The sequence below is a fragment of the Apis cerana genome, linkage group LG10 (assembly GCF_029169275.1).
Source record: "Apis cerana isolate GH-2021 linkage group LG10, AcerK_1.0, whole genome shotgun sequence".
NCBI classification, from domain to species: domain Eukaryota; kingdom Metazoa; phylum Arthropoda; class Insecta; order Hymenoptera; family Apidae; genus Apis; species Apis cerana.
In genome coordinates, this window is record NC_083861.1 from 8,270,713 (window position 1) to 8,286,550 (window position 15,838).

Genomic DNA, 15,838 nt, shown 5'->3' on the forward strand with positions numbered 1-15,838 from the left:
TAACATAATTTAAAGAAAAAAGTTATTTATTATATAAGTATTAATTTAATATTATTACATTTTTACAGTTTTTTATTAATTGATAAAATAAAAAAATATGAGAAATATAAAATGAAAATAATAAATGAAGTTAATAAAATATGTAAAAAAATTATTAAACCAACTTTTTATACAATCATTTTATTAAGTGTCACAATTGATATTATCGATAATTCATATTTCGAATCTACATATAATTATCCAGTATTTGTCTGCTGAAATACACTACATTAGTTTACTGCGTTACTGGCACTTCTGAGATACTGTTTTAATCGCTAATTTAAACACTAATCGTCTTTGTGGACTTTAAAAAAATACTCAATTTTTGACCTATGGCAAGAGCTGAGCAAATTGATTTAAAAATATTTTATTATCAATTAATAAAAATTCAAAAATATTGGTTAACATAATAATAAATATAAACTAATGCACCGTCAATAACTATAACATTTTTCAGGTGCAATATATTTGGCAGTATTAAGACTAGAATAAAATTGAGGAAGAAAATAGATAATTTGCTCATCTCTGCTTAGAACTAGATGTAAAAATTGAGCTGTGAGAGCGAGATCGTGAGCGATTCACTTTCGTTTCTTCTTTTCTTATCAAAAATTGATTATTTTCGCAAATACATAATTCGAATAATCGAATAATCTTAATCCATTACTACATAACTGACAAGCAAAAATGTAATTGCAAAATATACGATTATATCTCTAAGCAAGGGTGGCTATCGCAGCTTTCGCGTTATTAAATATACATTATAAAATATTTTATTAAAATGTTTATCTTGAGAGTATTATTTGATTTAAGAAATATTTATTTTTGAAATTAAAAAAACATAAAAAAATAAAAAATATTGTAATATTTCTTAAATTAAATTCAATATATTAATCGTAATATAATATATAATCGTAATATTCCCATTTTTCTTTGGTCCATTTCACTTTCGTTAATGCGAAAACTCAACCACCCTACTACGCTAATATACGCGGTTACACACGGTTTTTTTTGTTCATAAGTACTACTTGTTACTTATATAAACATCATACATTTTTCTGTAGCTATTCATTCGAACATATCGAACATCCCCTTTTTTGCATTATCTAATATGTGTGCGATGTATACGATATGAAAGCAGAGGCTATGATCCTCTACATTTACATGTTTTCTTCTCTAAAAATTCTTATCTAAAGTTTCCTAGAAGCTACTCAGACTTTAGTTAATACTTTTTTTTTAATCGTATATCTGTTTAAAAGAATAACATTGTGATCGTTTTTAACATTGGCTATAGCCTCTACATTATTTATTATATTTAATACTGCATTTTGAATAGACTAGTCTCATTTTTCGTCACATACAGTCATTGATATCATATACTAATGTCTTATATTTATGCTTTATTCTAATTTGACACAGAATTTCGTATACAGTCTTAACGTTACTTAATGATGATGTTCATATATTGTGCTAAAAATATGGTTTGAACTACAAAATTTCCTATTTTTCTTCTTTCGAAGAATGCTTTCTTTTCTTTTTTTTCTTTTTTTCTTCTTTGGTCATTTTTTTATCATTTTGTCGTAAATATAAATACTTTATCAAATATTGTTAAATAGCTCTTTATATGGACAAAATAACGTATTTTTTAAAACATTTATCACCATTCAAATCCATTTACATTATTTATTATGAAATGAAATTGTTCAGGTGACATAACAAACATAAATATCAAATAATTTCAATATTTAATGTTTTGTACCTTTTGTCTCTTGAAAATATACTAAGTACATATTGTTTAAAAATATCACATATAATATACAGAGTACCCGTTTAAGGATTCAAAAAATATTATAAATTCCTTACTTTAAATATAAAAAAAATTATATTTCGCCAAAGACTAAATTTTAAGCGTACGCAAATAAGTAATTGTGTTACTATTTTATTTTATATCTACAATGTAAATAGTATTTAACCCATCGATATGATTGAATTTTCTAATATACCGCCGATTTATAAAAAATCACAGTTGTCTTATACTTTAATTCTTTTCTACTAGTTATTTTTTTACGCAAATTATAAGAAATATATTTTAATTCTAATTTTAAAGCTTAAAATTTTATTGTATTCATTACCGATGGGCCAATTATATTAATATTAATTGAAAATTATTCGAATAATACGATATCTTGATTGAATAATATTTTCGATTTTCGTTAACAATATAGTCGCATAAAATAAAATTTTCAAGTATCATTGTATTATTATAAAATTGTTTTTAAGAAATATTAACAAGGTCTAAATATAATTTCTATTCTTAAAAATGAAAAAAAAATGTATATAAGTTAAATACAGATAAACGAGTAAAAAATACAAATTTCTTATTTTGACTAGAGAGTTTAAAACCTATTATTATAATTACTTGTACTATATATGATTCAATAAATAATAATTACTAAATTGCACATAATTGCATTTATCAACAATGGAAGTATATCAAGTTCAATAACATTCATAATAGATAAAAAATTAAAAAAAATATATATTTGTTTCTATTTTTATAAAGAAGATCTAGTTATATCAGAACAAACAACTAACTTGTTAATAACAATAAGTATCTAGTATTAAGTTCAAATAATTCAATTAAAGTATAGAAAATTTCCGTTGCTTCTTGCATTAGCACCATTAATATTCAAAATTAAAGTTTTTTTTCATTATAATAGCTAATATGTGAATATTATAAATTATTATATTTTTCTAAAACCATTCTTCATATTGATTACCCATGGTTCATCTCATTAAATCTGCTGCTCTTTGTCTGTCTCGATGTACTTCTCGAGGATGCATTCTTTTACGATGTGAGAAACAGTTTCCAGAACTTGCGAAAGCTTTTGGACAGTATGGACATTGATAAGGCCTTGCACCTGTATGTTGATTTATATGAAATTTTAAATCTTGATTTCTTTTAAAAGTTTTATCACAAAGAGGGCAGGCGTGCGGCCTTAAATCCGAATGCGTTATACTATGAGCTCTTAATGTAGAATTTGTTGGATAAACTCTTCCACATACATTACATGGAAATTGTATTCCACCATGATACTCTTTATGTCTGAATAAATTTGACTGTGTTTTAAAACTAAAATAAGAATAATTTTATTAGTAGTTATTTTATTAGATATTTAATTGATGATACTTACATTCTACCACATATGTCACAACCATATTTTCCTTTAGGCCGATGAGTTTCCAAATGTACTTTTAAATTACCCTTAGTAGAAATTTTTTTACTACAAATTGGACAGACAAAATTACCAGATGAATTGTTGTCAGTATTCGTATGAAGCACACCATTAGTAGAATATACTTGTTGTGATCTTAAAATAGGCTTTCCATCAAGTCGTTTATCTTTAGGCAAATGAGACCATAAATGATTTTGTAGACCAATTTGAGATATAAAAGATCGAGCACATATTGTACATTCATGAGGTTTTGTTACATCTGAAAGATGTTCTTCAGTATCTTCTTGTGATTTATCATTATTCTCTTCTTCTTTTTCTTTTTTTATTTCATCAGTTCTATAAAAAATAAATGAAATTTAATATATATGCTAAAAAAGTATAACTATTAATATAAATATTCTTACTTATTTGTTAATGGTAATGGTTCTGGAATATTCATTCTTGTTATTATTTCTTCTGTATCAGATGCTTCTGAAGTTTCTGATGCTGAATGTTCCATACCATATTGTAAAAATAACATTGGATCTACTTTGACTTCCATTTCTTCCATACTTGGAGTATGACATATATTATCTTGTGTTATGAATTCTGATGGTCCCAATGGTTCACCTTCAGCTAAAATTTCTATTGCTCCCTAAAAAAAATATATGTTAAATTTTTCAATTAATTTAAGATATAATGATTATAATATATACTTTGGTTAATATTGTATGTAATAATCCTCGATCCTCTATCCTTCTTGTTGTATTTTGTATATCTTTAATACTTTCTCTTTCCATATCTTGTGTATTTGTATTATCAATATTATTATATAATTGTATTTTTAATTTTTCTTGTGTCCTATATGCCATCATAGCAAAACGATGAATGCTCTCTAATCTTTTAATACAAGTAACACATACCATCTTTGATAATTTATCTTCAGAAGATACCTGTAAAGAATATTAAAAGAATCAAAAAACTCAAAATAGATAAAATATAAAAATTTTTTATAATAAAAATTAGAAATTAATAGAAATATTAAAAATTATTGGAATGTAATAAGAAAAATTAAAATTTAACAATAAAGTATTTATCATAAAAAATATTAAAAATGTAAATGTATCATAAAAAATTTTCATAAAAAAATTTTTAAAAAATATTTATAAATATTTTATAAAATTAATATATTTTATTTATTTTATTGATAAAAATAATTTTTATATACATTTCAATTTTTTACATTTTTTTACAGAATTTTTTTAATAAATAAACAATAACCTTAATTATATATTAATAATTAATTAATCTCATTAAATTTATTTAAATCATATGAAAATATTTTCTAATATTTTAATTATATTAAATATTTTAAATATAATTTTAAAAAAAACTTTATTTATTATTTCTGATTTATCGTGTACAGAATTATATTTATAGATGCGCTAGTTACATAGTACATATAGCATACTTATTGTAATCAATAAAATGCTAATTTTTAACACTTCTGTATTCTCATCAAAATGGATTCTTCCATCTTCTATTTATGGAAGAGAATTTGATTATTTTGAATAAAATATATATGTATAAAAATTAACATAATTAATTTTTATATTAATTTATATGAATAATAATATAAAATATATTTTTTTTAAAATTCTTTTTTAAATTCTAATAATTTGATAACTAATTTTTTTATTAATTAATGATTCTAATTAATATCATTAATAAATAATTTATATATATTAATAAATATATGTAATTTTTTTAATGTCTATTTGGTGAAAAAGATCATATTTATGAATTTAGATTGCATACTATTATATTTCAAAATTTTACAGCAATTCTCAAATTTTAAAAATAAATATACATGTATTTCATCATATATATATAGAAAAAAAGATATAGAAAAGATTGAGCGCGAAATATCGCTAATAGAATACTAGTAAAGTTTTCGAAAAAAAAATACGTATAAGTTAGTTATATACTACTATAAATATATGTATATGCGCATACAGCAGCATTCGCGCTTATTCACATGGAGCAGAGAAAGACTTACCAAGATGTACAGATATTTTCGTATTTTGGTTTGCAAGTAGTGCCGTCTACCATCCTCTGCGAAAATGTGAACCCCATCGTTTCTTGGTATGTCACTAGCACAAATTCGGCAGTGGATCTCGTCCTCCCGATCGCGCTCAAAATCGCGACCCGCCGTACCCATTTCAAAAAGAAAGAAAAAAAATGACAAGATATCACCACGCTAAAAAAATGTTCTTGTTATTTAATATTTTTCTTTTCACTATTTATATATATAAACACATTTTAAAAAATAATTTATTATGTTAAATGATTCACGCGGCTTTGTTTCACAATGTTAAATTCATTGCTTATTATTATTTTCCCTCCCTTTTGATATCTTTTAACACCTTGATGAAAAATGACAGAAACGTTCGATATAAAACTTTCAGCAATGCATCTTTATGAATGTACCAACGTGTCTGAGAGAGTTGATTATTCTAACGATTTTTTTTTACTTATGAGTCTCCCGGATTGGGTGAGATTACTTCAGCACAACGTTAACGCTTTAAAAACGACGTCGGCGCCGGGCGTCGGCGTCTCTCCCGAAACGAGTGCTCAATACAAAATATATAATAGCATTCGTCGATTTGAAAAACATATGTATATAACCAATTGTTTTATTTATGGATTCCGGTTATATCAAACAATATTATTATTAATAAATTATTATGTCTTTTATTATAATTCATTTGTTATTTATACAAGAATTGAAGATTTTATATGAGATCTATAGATTTGTACTTATAAAATATTATCCTTTACTAGAAATAAAGAATAAAATGTATCAGCGCGGTACTCTTAATTGGTCCGCCATCTTCTTTCATTCATTCCTTTATATTTTTTATTTTCTTCGTAAATGATTTGTCAGAGATGTATTACACTATACATCATTATTAAATCATAAGTTTTTTTTTACTGAAAATAGATCTCGATCGATACATTTGTTGGAAGTCACATTGCACCAACAAATTTTGTAGCAATTTTTCCAAATTTTCCCGCCATTTTTCTGACTATGTATTACTACGCCTGTAGTGGGAGAGTGAATGTAGATGTTTTTGTCGCAACGAAAAATAGTTCCAAGTACTTGCGAACGAACAGCCTCCCCCTTGGATATGTTACGTCCCCATTTAAAAAAATCAATACTTAATAATTAGCAATTAATACACTTTCCAAGTATATACGACTGCTATCTTGTTTTCTGCAGTTTCTAATGTACGTATGTTTTCTTGTTACGTAATATTTAATCTTTCATATTTACGTGTAAATTATATAGCTTTTTTAAAATTACTAAAAAAATATTGTAATATTTTTATAATTGTGTTTCATTATAAATAAAGAAAATATTGTTTTTAATTTACATAGCAAAGTTTGAAATTTAAATACCTGAATAGTTATATTTTTAAGATTAGTAAATGAACGTAAGTTTCGAAAATAATAAGTTATCTTTGTGAATTTATGTATTATTTTTTTTAATACAAAATAAATTTTATATAAAAAGATACAAATAATTAATCAATTCATTTATACTTTTTATTAAATGAAAAATACAATTAAAGTAATTAATTAGATATAAATTTTATACATAGATTTTTTATGCATAAATTATGTCAATTTTTAAATAAACTTTATTTTTTAATATAATTTGCATTATAATATCTAACAGAAATATGCGTAAAAAATAAAATATATGTAGTGAAATATATATCATTCTTACAATGTTATTAACTATTAATATAGAACATATATATAGTAATTTGTTAATATACTAAGTACATGTTTAATAAATAAGTATTAACTGTAAATGAAAATCACAAAATTGATTAATTTATAAATATTTATAGTTTATTCTTGTCTTTTCTTAAACATTTTTCTGTAAAGTGTTAAAAAATTAGAACTAACATTAACATTTTGCCTTATTCTGAATTGGCAAAAATAATTTAAATTCTGCTGGCAATTCATCTTCTGAATATAGTCTATCAGAAAAGTATACTCTTCGTATTCTACAGTTTGCATGGATTTGAACCCTTAATGTTTCCACATAATTTGTTCCATATGCACGTCTAGTAAAATCAGCTAAATTAAATTGAATCTGATTCCATCCATCATCTAATCTCATTGGCATTGTACAAATAAATGGCTTTACTCTAGTTGTAGATTGATAATTACTAGCACGAAATCTACGGCGTACATTCTTGTCATCAATTACCTAAAATCAAATATTTATGATTATTTGAAATCTAATATCATATTTTGTTATAAAATAATTATTTTCTTACCTGAACTTCAAATGTAAAATATTTTTTTAAATTCTTAATTATCATCACTAGAAATGGTAATTTTATACCTAATGTTTTTCTAGGATCTGCTGGACATGTTATATATGTAGTACTGACATTACTACCCAATATTTCCAGTACTAAACTTTGTATATCATTATCCGTAATTCGTTTTATGTGCCCGTTTCTTACTTTTTTGTCCCAAATTTGTAATGGCTTGCTACCAATACTATACAAAATTGATAAAAATCCACTTTGAAAAGTGTTCTTAAACATGTTCACTTGCTTATTTCTTCGTCAGTTTTTACAAAAATTTTTTCAGTTATTTTTCTTTATAAAAAACATGCGTTTAGAGAATTCAAAGAATTTTATGCTTTCGTTTTATCTACAACTTAACCTTTCATTTTATGATGTGAATTTCACTAAGAAGTTACATGATTTAAATGATTTTATTTTTGAAGTAATAAATCTCACATAACACTCAACATCATTCAGTTAACAAAAGCATTTGTAGTTTATATCGACATGTTTTTTGAGAAATTTTATTTGCTAAATAACTTTAGCGATAAACATAACCTATAACATTTGTGTTTGATCAATGTTGCTGTTAGATTTACAGCGACATCGGAAATCAATCGATTATCTCGAATGTATCGATTTCAATCGTTCGAGATATTAAGAAAGATATTAAAATATTAAAATATAATTTGCGATTATTTAAAAAACTGAATATAATACATTTTAACATTTTTACAATCGTTTATTGATGTCAAATACAAACCGATAAAGTTTAAATAAGCAGTAAATATCTACGTATTAAACAATCATTTTAAAACATATAACGATTTTTCGCCATAAAAAACTTTATCAGTGTAAAATCTGTACTGTCATAATTTTATTGTATTTCTTAATTTTTTCATCCAATCGCATTTCTTTTTTGATTAATATTACTCAAAATTATATTTTATGACTATATTCTCTTGAGGAATGAATAAGAGAAACAAAGTGACTAATTTATTATTAAGCACAACTTTCATTTCTATACCACAACATTAAAAACAATAATCGTACGATTATGATTTCTTCTTCCATTATTAGAAAAGCATGTTCTAATTACTTCTTTAACATAAACATATACAATATCATAAGGTAAATTAATGTGTTGTTTCAATTATTGTTTATAGAAATTTTTGAATGAGTTACGCATTTTTTATTAGTTTGGAATTTATTTACTTAACTATTGGTACACAATTCAAACAAACTTAAATTTTTTAATTATTCGAATATAAATTGGTAAATTGTTTTAATTACTGAAAATACTAAAAATATTGAAATTTTTGTGCATTTATGTATCAATAATTGAAAATATGTACTACGATATGATTTAATAATAATCAGATATATTAATTTTCATGTACCAATAGTATAACTGACCAATAATTACAGATTTTAAAGAAAAGCATTATTTGCAAAATAAGTATTTAGAATGATCTTTTATTCTAATGCATCCGCGTTATCTCTCAGAATCACATTTATTTTTTGTATTTCGTCGAGATATTTCCATTTTATATATCTTAATAATTAATACTTTATTTACTTATTGTTACCACTATAACTATTGTATTACAGTTTACGCGGATAAAATAGGTCCTGCAACAGGGGTACACTTTCGTAGGATTCATGTTTCTTTTTTTTTTTTTTTTTTTTACCGAAATAATTATGTGAAAGAATCTTATCATGACTCGTTTTCCTTGTTTCTTTTATTTGGAACACTGAATCCCACGTGAAGAAGGAAGGCCCACCTATGAAGCGATATCTCAGAAAAAGGAACATTCATTAACTCGTCCTCGAGTGACCTATAAATTATTCGGAAGGTTTCGCGTTACGAAAGGTTATCTGAAAGAAAAAAGTATTATAAATGATAGAAGCAATCCTTTTTTTCTATCTCCGTGACGGAGCATATTACGTATTGTGAAAAATTAATCGTATTGAAACATTACTTGTGTATGTTTTTTTTTTTTAAAGATTCATTAATATTTAAGAAACCCCTATAAAATGATACGATGAGAATAATGAATATAAGATAAGTCTTTATGCGAGAAATATAATATTATATTTTCTTTGTTCTTATGATATAGATAGAACGTTTATTATTCGACATTATCTTCATTCATTATCGGATATTTTTTGTATCAACTTAATAGTTTATCGTTATAAACTTGGCAATAAGACAAAATTTGACAACGTTGTTTCTCAATGTTGTTTTATCATTTTTCATTATGATTAAGTTAAATATATTTTTTTAATAATTATGACTCAACGAGGCAAATTTTGAATTATTACCATCTTATTTATAATTTCCAATACATCCAGATTTATTTTCGTTTTAGATAATGGATGTATGAAAATTTGAATGTCCTCTACTTCTCAATATCCTGTAAAACACGAATAACCCCAGAGTGCTTCTAGGCCCCATAGAAAAGCAAATTGGGGCAATAATATGAATATATCACATTACCTTTTTTTAATTTTACAAATTTGAAAACGGAAACTTGTAGAATATCCGAATACGTTTAAAGAGTCCCCAACCAATTGTCAAATCTTTTGCATTTGTTATCACTTATCTATAATTAATCTTGTAAACCAATGTAATAATAATATTGATTTAATAAAGCAATAGAAATTCCTAAATATTTTCTTTCATTTGCGTGAATGTTATCGTCATAAAAATACTGATTTCTCAGTTGGAGACACTTAATACATAAATCCTTAAAATTTCTAATCGAAAAAATACACTTATTTTGATTGTTATATACAATTTCAAAATTAATGATTATTAAGAATCCCGCTTTGTTCAACAAAACGGTAAAAAATTTTTGTATGAAATAAGATGAATCTACCAAAATTATTTTTAAATCTATATAAATGAAGACTCATAAAATTGTTTCATTGATTTGTACGCGATCATAGTAGGTAATAAGACATAACAGACATTTTATTCGCAAGAATAAGAGAAAGCCAAGGATTAAATAGAGAAATTAGGAGATGGCCGCATTTCATCTCAGATTTCAATATTTTTCGCTTAACATTTCTATAATGCTTTCATGATCATAAACCACATCTCTCTGGAAAATGACCATTTTATTCATGATGTTTAAACATTTTATGTTTATTGATTGTGGTCCTATCAATGAAATTGTTATAATAAATATAATAGAATCAATGAACCACTGTTAGGATCACAATCTTGATCAAGCACCAATAACATTTATTATTTCATGATGCAATTACATATTTAAGTGTAAAAAACATGATTTAAATTATAATATTTATTTATGTATTAATGTTTACACTTTGTACCATACTTATAATTGTTATAGATATCCATCAAAGTTTATTACAAACAATTGATTTTTATTATATAATATAAAAAAAAATAGAAAAGAAAAAGAAAAAAAGAAAGATATTTCTTTGTTATTTATTTATCATTTATTGGTGCTTGACCAATTTTTGTTGCGATTAAGGCACTGCAAAAGATTGATCCTTCATAAAAAGCTACTGATCTTCAAAATCCGCGATCCGTTAAGTTAAAGAAGCAATGGCGTAATGTATGAAGATCGAGAGTCATCGGTGATTCAATATTGAAGTTACCATGTAATAAGGCCCAGAGAGATAGATCGAGAAGACTCATTTTCCCTCCGATTACTTCATTCAACAACTGTAATATATGTAAATATATTAATAAAAATAGAACACATGATTAATATTATGTAAAAAATAATTGGAAGAGAATACATAAAAGCAACATATATATTAAAAATAAAAACTTGCATTCCTAAATAATAAAAAGTATTATAAACATATATTAATAATGAAACAGAACATTGACTTCTGTATCTGTCTATCTGTAATAAATTAAGGAGAATTCAATTAAATCATTATTTTTAAAAATTATTTAATTTCAATATAGAGGTTTAATATTAATATACAAATTAATACCAAACCTATAAATGAAATCATTTGGTTGGATAAAATTTTTTTTCTAATATATATTGTTCTCATCAATGACTTTATGAAATATCCTTAAGTTAATTTTCCTTTGCAATGCCTTAAAAGGGCAATATAAACTTATCTAAGTCTTAAATACTATATAATTACTTATCAATAGCTCCATCCATTATATTGTTTTTAACTTGAATGCTAATGTGTATTCCATCTCCAGACGCACCTTTATCTTTTTTTGTTTGTGAGTTGGATGCATTATCGAGACCCAGCTTACTTAAAGTACATAAAGCTTTCAATGCTGCTTCGTTACGACTCGCAGTTCTCGTTGGCCCATTACCATGACAAACTTGTGGTGGATCTGTACTTAATGTTACAAGTGATAGATATTCTTTATTCACTGCTCCCTAGAAACAAAATTATTAATTAATTATTAATTTATTGTTTCATATTTATTCTTTTCTTTACATATAAAATACTATTTTTGATATTTTAATACTACGTATGATTATATATGTATTATTTATAGATATATATTTTAAAAATTTTAATTTACCTTTGGAAAATCATTAAATTCCACGCTGAAGTTAAATAATTGAGAGAGATATTTTAATTGATCTTTGGGAGAAACAGTAGGTGGATTTTGTTGCTGTTGTCCTCGTAATTCTTCGGCAACAATTTGTACACTAGGTCCGCTGCCTAATTTAGATTCCTGACCTCCATCCACTAATAAAAGTCCAGGTACTAACTGACGTCCAATAGTTCCTGATTAATATCATATTAATATTAATAATCATAATAATATGAATATTAATAAATTTTTTAAATATTTATATATAATAAATTACATATCATTCTTAAATTTTAAAAATTTGCTTTTTATAATTTACATAGAAACACCATAACAATTTTTATTATGTATACATTAATTTTTTTTCATTTATATTAAATTAATCTTACCTCCTACTGGTGGATGAGATTGAGTTTCATTAATTTGTTCATCTTCTAAAAATGTGACTTTCCTAGGTTTTTGTTCAGTATTTTCACTTTCTCCTGTTTTAATTGATGGCTTAGTAGGTTGTGGTTGAGGCTTACTGTAACCTAATTGCGCTAAAAGAGCCTCTGCCGCAGCTCTTTTAGCTAATTTTTTATTTGGACCAATCCCTTGAGCAGAATGTTGTCCCATAGTAACTTCCATAACGAATTCTTTTCGCCTTGGTGCTCCTTTTTCTTCAATTAAATTATAAACGGGTTCCTTTTCTCGTTTAGCTTGTTGTATTTGATCCAATCGCGAAACAGGATTAACTTCTTCTGCAGTATCAGATTCAGAGCGTGGTTCTTGATAAACTTTTATAAGATTTCGCGACTTCTTTTTTGTTGCCGGTGGTTTACGTTTTACTCGAACAAGACGATTTTGTATAGTTTCTGGCAACGGAGGTAGACGATTGAGTTCTTCTAACATGAATTCAGCTGCATGTTTCTTTGATACCTACATATTAAATCATAAATATTAAGTTTAATATATCTTATGTAAAAAAAAAATAAAATTAAATTAAAGAAAAAGAATATTATATTTATACTTACTTTCTTTGAAGGTCCTTCTCCTAATGTAACTTTATCTCCAACAGTGCATTTTGTTCTGAATGTTCGAATATGAGGTTTACCAATTTCTGATACAACTTCAAAACTAACAGGTAAACCACGTTTTAATGCTTTCTCATGAACTAAAGATACTGGACTTTTCAACTCTGCAATTGGATCTTTAGCTTCACCTAATGTACCGTTTTCAGTATTACAATTTGCTACTTCTTCCGGTAATGGTAATTGGCGTAATTGTTCTAAAGCTTTACTCGCCGCATCATGTCGCGCTGCTTGACCTGTCAGACCTCTACCAATAAATTCACGTTCTCCTACCTATAAATTAATATATGTAATAAAATTTTATATTGGAATTTTCGTTATTTGTTTACCTTTAAGGATACAAGATATAATTGAGGTTCTGCATGAAAACCACGATTATAAGTAGGAAAACGTGGATTAAATATTCGAGGAAAATGTCCTAAACTATTTGTAACATATTGTTGTAATCCTGCTGGTGGAGCTTGTCTAAAAGTATAGACTGTAGCTTCTCCTCTCTTCATAGCCAAAGCATTTAATTCAACAGTTGGGGGTAAATTTCCTATAATGAAAAATATAAATTTTATATTATTTATATTCTTTAATTAAGATAAATACAATATTGCTTTTTTTTTACCAGGACCACTAAAACATTTTCCTGGATGTCCAGCTCTCATCGTCTTTGTAGGTTTCGGCGGAGGCCGTTGATACCAAGTTTTTGTTAATGCTTCAGTAGCAGCGCTATGCTGAGCTTTTTTTATGCTAGGACCCTCAGCAACATATTCTTCTTCTCCTAATTTTAGTGTTACTGTAAATCGTTTTTTGTGCGCTGGTCCTTGTTCGTTAGTCAATCTGTATTGATGCTGAATTTTATTAAAACGTGCTAATTCATTCAATAAGCACATTGGTGTTTTTTCTTTCATGTTTGCCAAAGCTGAATCAGTCACATTAATATGATTTTGAGTAGGTGGACTCTGATCTCTGGACTCTCCATTCTTTGTTTCATTTGTAGCAGGTTTATTTGATTCTATGCTTTGTGGTTGTTGAATATGTTGTGGAGGCGGAGGATTTCGTTGATTGTTTTGCTGTTGTGAATACTGTGGTGGTGGTACATTAGGATTTTGTAGAGTCACAGAAACAGTATTTGTCTGATCCTTTAGACTGACGCTAACCATAGTGCCTAAAAAAAAAAATCATAATTAATTTTCTAATCATGTAAATAATTTATTAATATGTTATAATACCATTTAAAATACCATTCGTATTATGTGCATTCATGCCCATCAACATTGGTTGTCGTGGATTTCCATGTGGTGGACCAGGATGTTGCATATGATGAATATGTTGTTGATGGGGGGGCATGGACAGTATTTGTTGATGTGGATTCCGATGCGATAACGGATGCTGAGGCTGATGTAAAGGGGCCATATTTGCCTGTTGCATAGGACGCATCGGACCACCCATTCTAATAAAACATTAAATAAAATAAATACAAATATATTAATTTTCATTTTGAATAATAACAAATATATTTATAAATAATATAAATATTATAAATATATTATAAATAATATTATATTATATAAATATTATAATTATAATAATGTTATATAAATATAATAATATTAAATATAATAATATTATATAATTATTATATATTGTTACATATAAAATAACTTAACTACATAACTAACTATAAATCTAAATATGTTATATATTTATATGTAAATTATAAAAAAAACTTCATAATTACAATAATTATAACAAACCTATTATGATCTCGAAGTTGGTTTTGCATTGCGTGATGTTGATGGCGTAACATCATGTAAAAAAAATGATGCAAAACCTAAAATTAATAAAAATATTAATAAAAATAAGTGAAATATTATAAAAAAAATTACTGAAAAAAAACTTATTAAAAAAAGTTTAGATTCTATTGTAATTTGATATGTTAAAATTTATAATGAAATTTTCTTGTAATGAACATTCAAATAAAAAAAAAATGTTAATTTATTAATATAATAAATATTAAATATTGTAAGATAATTTATATTTAAATAATAAAAATATGATTTTTAACAAAATATTTTGTTATTTATGTTAAACCAATATATTTTTAAAAATTGACAATTTTAAAAACAATAACTAAGTTACATATGTATTTGACAGTAGTTGCAAACATATATCATATCATGCATATTATGAATTGAATTTAAATAATTCATTTGTAATTAATACATATAACAACTTAATCATAGAAAAAGAATTTCTATTCTCTAAATGAACTAGTCAATAGGTAATGGGCTTGGCCCGGCTATTTGGCAGCGGAACTATGCGGTTGAATTTTCTTACCGAAGTTTGTTCTATTTCACGAAAATTTTCAGATTATTCAACAGCGAAATTTCCTGCGAAACAGATCTGCCACTTAAGGGAACACTGCCAGGCCCTTTATGCGGCTATTGGCAAACAGTAAAGAAAATCGTCTGTAGACTAAAATGCGGCCATTTTGATGTGAGCCTCTCGGCCACCGTCTCTCATCCCTTCCAAAGGATATCCTACTTGCCGATTTTTTTAAAAGTCTACAATATCGATTATAATTATCGATACTTCTCG

General features: G+C 25.6%; 3 protein-coding genes across 11 annotated transcripts; all 3 read right to left on the reverse strand.

Moving 5' to 3' along the window:
* Nucleotides 1-164: 164 nt before the first annotated feature.
* LOC107999563 (zinc finger protein 227) lies at nt 165-6,351 on the reverse strand. The gene is made up of 5 exons (XM_062080078.1): nt 5,311-6,351; nt 3,968-4,204; nt 3,677-3,906; nt 3,231-3,608; nt 165-3,169 (listed from the first exon to the last, which is right to left on the reverse strand). Exons 1-5 carry the CDS (start codon nt 5,470-5,472, stop codon nt 2,824-2,826), a joined length of 1,353 nt encoding a protein of 450 aa, XP_061936062.1. The 5' UTR covers nt 5,473-6,351; the 3' UTR covers nt 165-2,823.
* Nucleotides 6,352-6,838: 487 nt separating this feature from the next.
* On the reverse strand, nt 6,839-8,043 carry LOC107993109 (cilia- and flagella-associated protein 20). Its single transcript, XM_017049328.2, has 2 exons — nt 7,607-8,043; nt 6,839-7,536 (listed from the first exon to the last, which is right to left on the reverse strand). The coding sequence occupies exons 1-2, from the start codon at nt 7,880-7,882 to the stop codon at nt 7,231-7,233; spliced, it is 582 nt and encodes a 193-aa protein (XP_016904817.1). The 5' UTR covers nt 7,883-8,043; the 3' UTR covers nt 6,839-7,230.
* A 1,246-nt stretch (nt 8,044-9,289) lies between these two features.
* Nucleotides 9,290-15,781, reverse strand: LOC107993110 (double-stranded RNA-binding protein Staufen homolog 2). Of its 9 annotated transcripts, none has more exons than XM_062080076.1 (10): nt 15,578-15,781; nt 14,995-15,071; nt 14,482-14,690; nt 13,863-14,405; nt 13,579-13,787; nt 13,193-13,522; nt 12,569-13,097; nt 12,165-12,373; nt 11,835-12,015; nt 9,290-9,502 (listed from the first exon to the last, which is right to left on the reverse strand). In XM_062080076.1, exons 2-10 carry the CDS (start codon nt 15,048-15,050, stop codon nt 9,489-9,491), a joined length of 2,280 nt encoding a protein of 759 aa, XP_061936060.1. In that variant the 5' UTR covers nt 15,051-15,071; nt 15,578-15,781; the 3' UTR covers nt 9,290-9,488. The 9 variants fall into 9 exon arrangements, with proteins under 9 accessions (XP_061936060.1, XP_061936061.1, XP_061936059.1 ...); XM_062080077.1 differs by having other exon boundaries at nt 9,290-11,324; XM_062080075.1 differs by having other exon boundaries at nt 11,765-12,015.
* Between the last annotated feature and the right edge of the window lie 57 nt (nt 15,782-15,838).

Coding starts and splice junctions, on each gene's coding strand:
- LOC107999563 (XM_062080078.1), bottom strand. CDS start 5,472: ATGGGTACGGCGGGTCGCGATTTTGAGCGCGATCGGGAGGACGAGATC. Junction 4,205..5,310: donor GAAAATATCTGTACATCTTG/GTAAGTCTTTCT, acceptor TATTCTTTACAG/GTATCTTCTGAAGATAAATT. Junction 3,170..3,230: donor TGTGACATATGTGGTAGAAT/GTAAGTATCATC, acceptor TTCTTATTTTAG/TTTTAAAACACAGTCAAATT.
- LOC107993109 (XM_017049328.2), bottom strand. CDS start 7,882: ATGTTTAAGAACACTTTTCAAAGTGGATTTTTATCAATTTTGTATAGT. Junction 7,537..7,606: donor ATTTTACATTTGAAGTTCAG/GTAAGAAAATAA, acceptor ATTTGATTTTAG/GTAATTGATGACAAGAATGT.
- LOC107993110 (XM_017049329.3), bottom strand. CDS start 15,050: ATGATGTTACGCCATCAACATCACGCAATGCAAAACCAACTTCGAGAT. Junction 14,406..14,469: donor TACGAATGGTATTTTAAATG/GTATTATAACAT, acceptor TTTTTTTTTTAG/GCACTATGGTTAGCGTCAGT. Junction 13,788..13,862: donor AAAATGTTTTAGTGGTCCTG/GTAAAAAAAAAG, acceptor TTTTCATTATAG/GAAATTTACCCCCAACTGTT.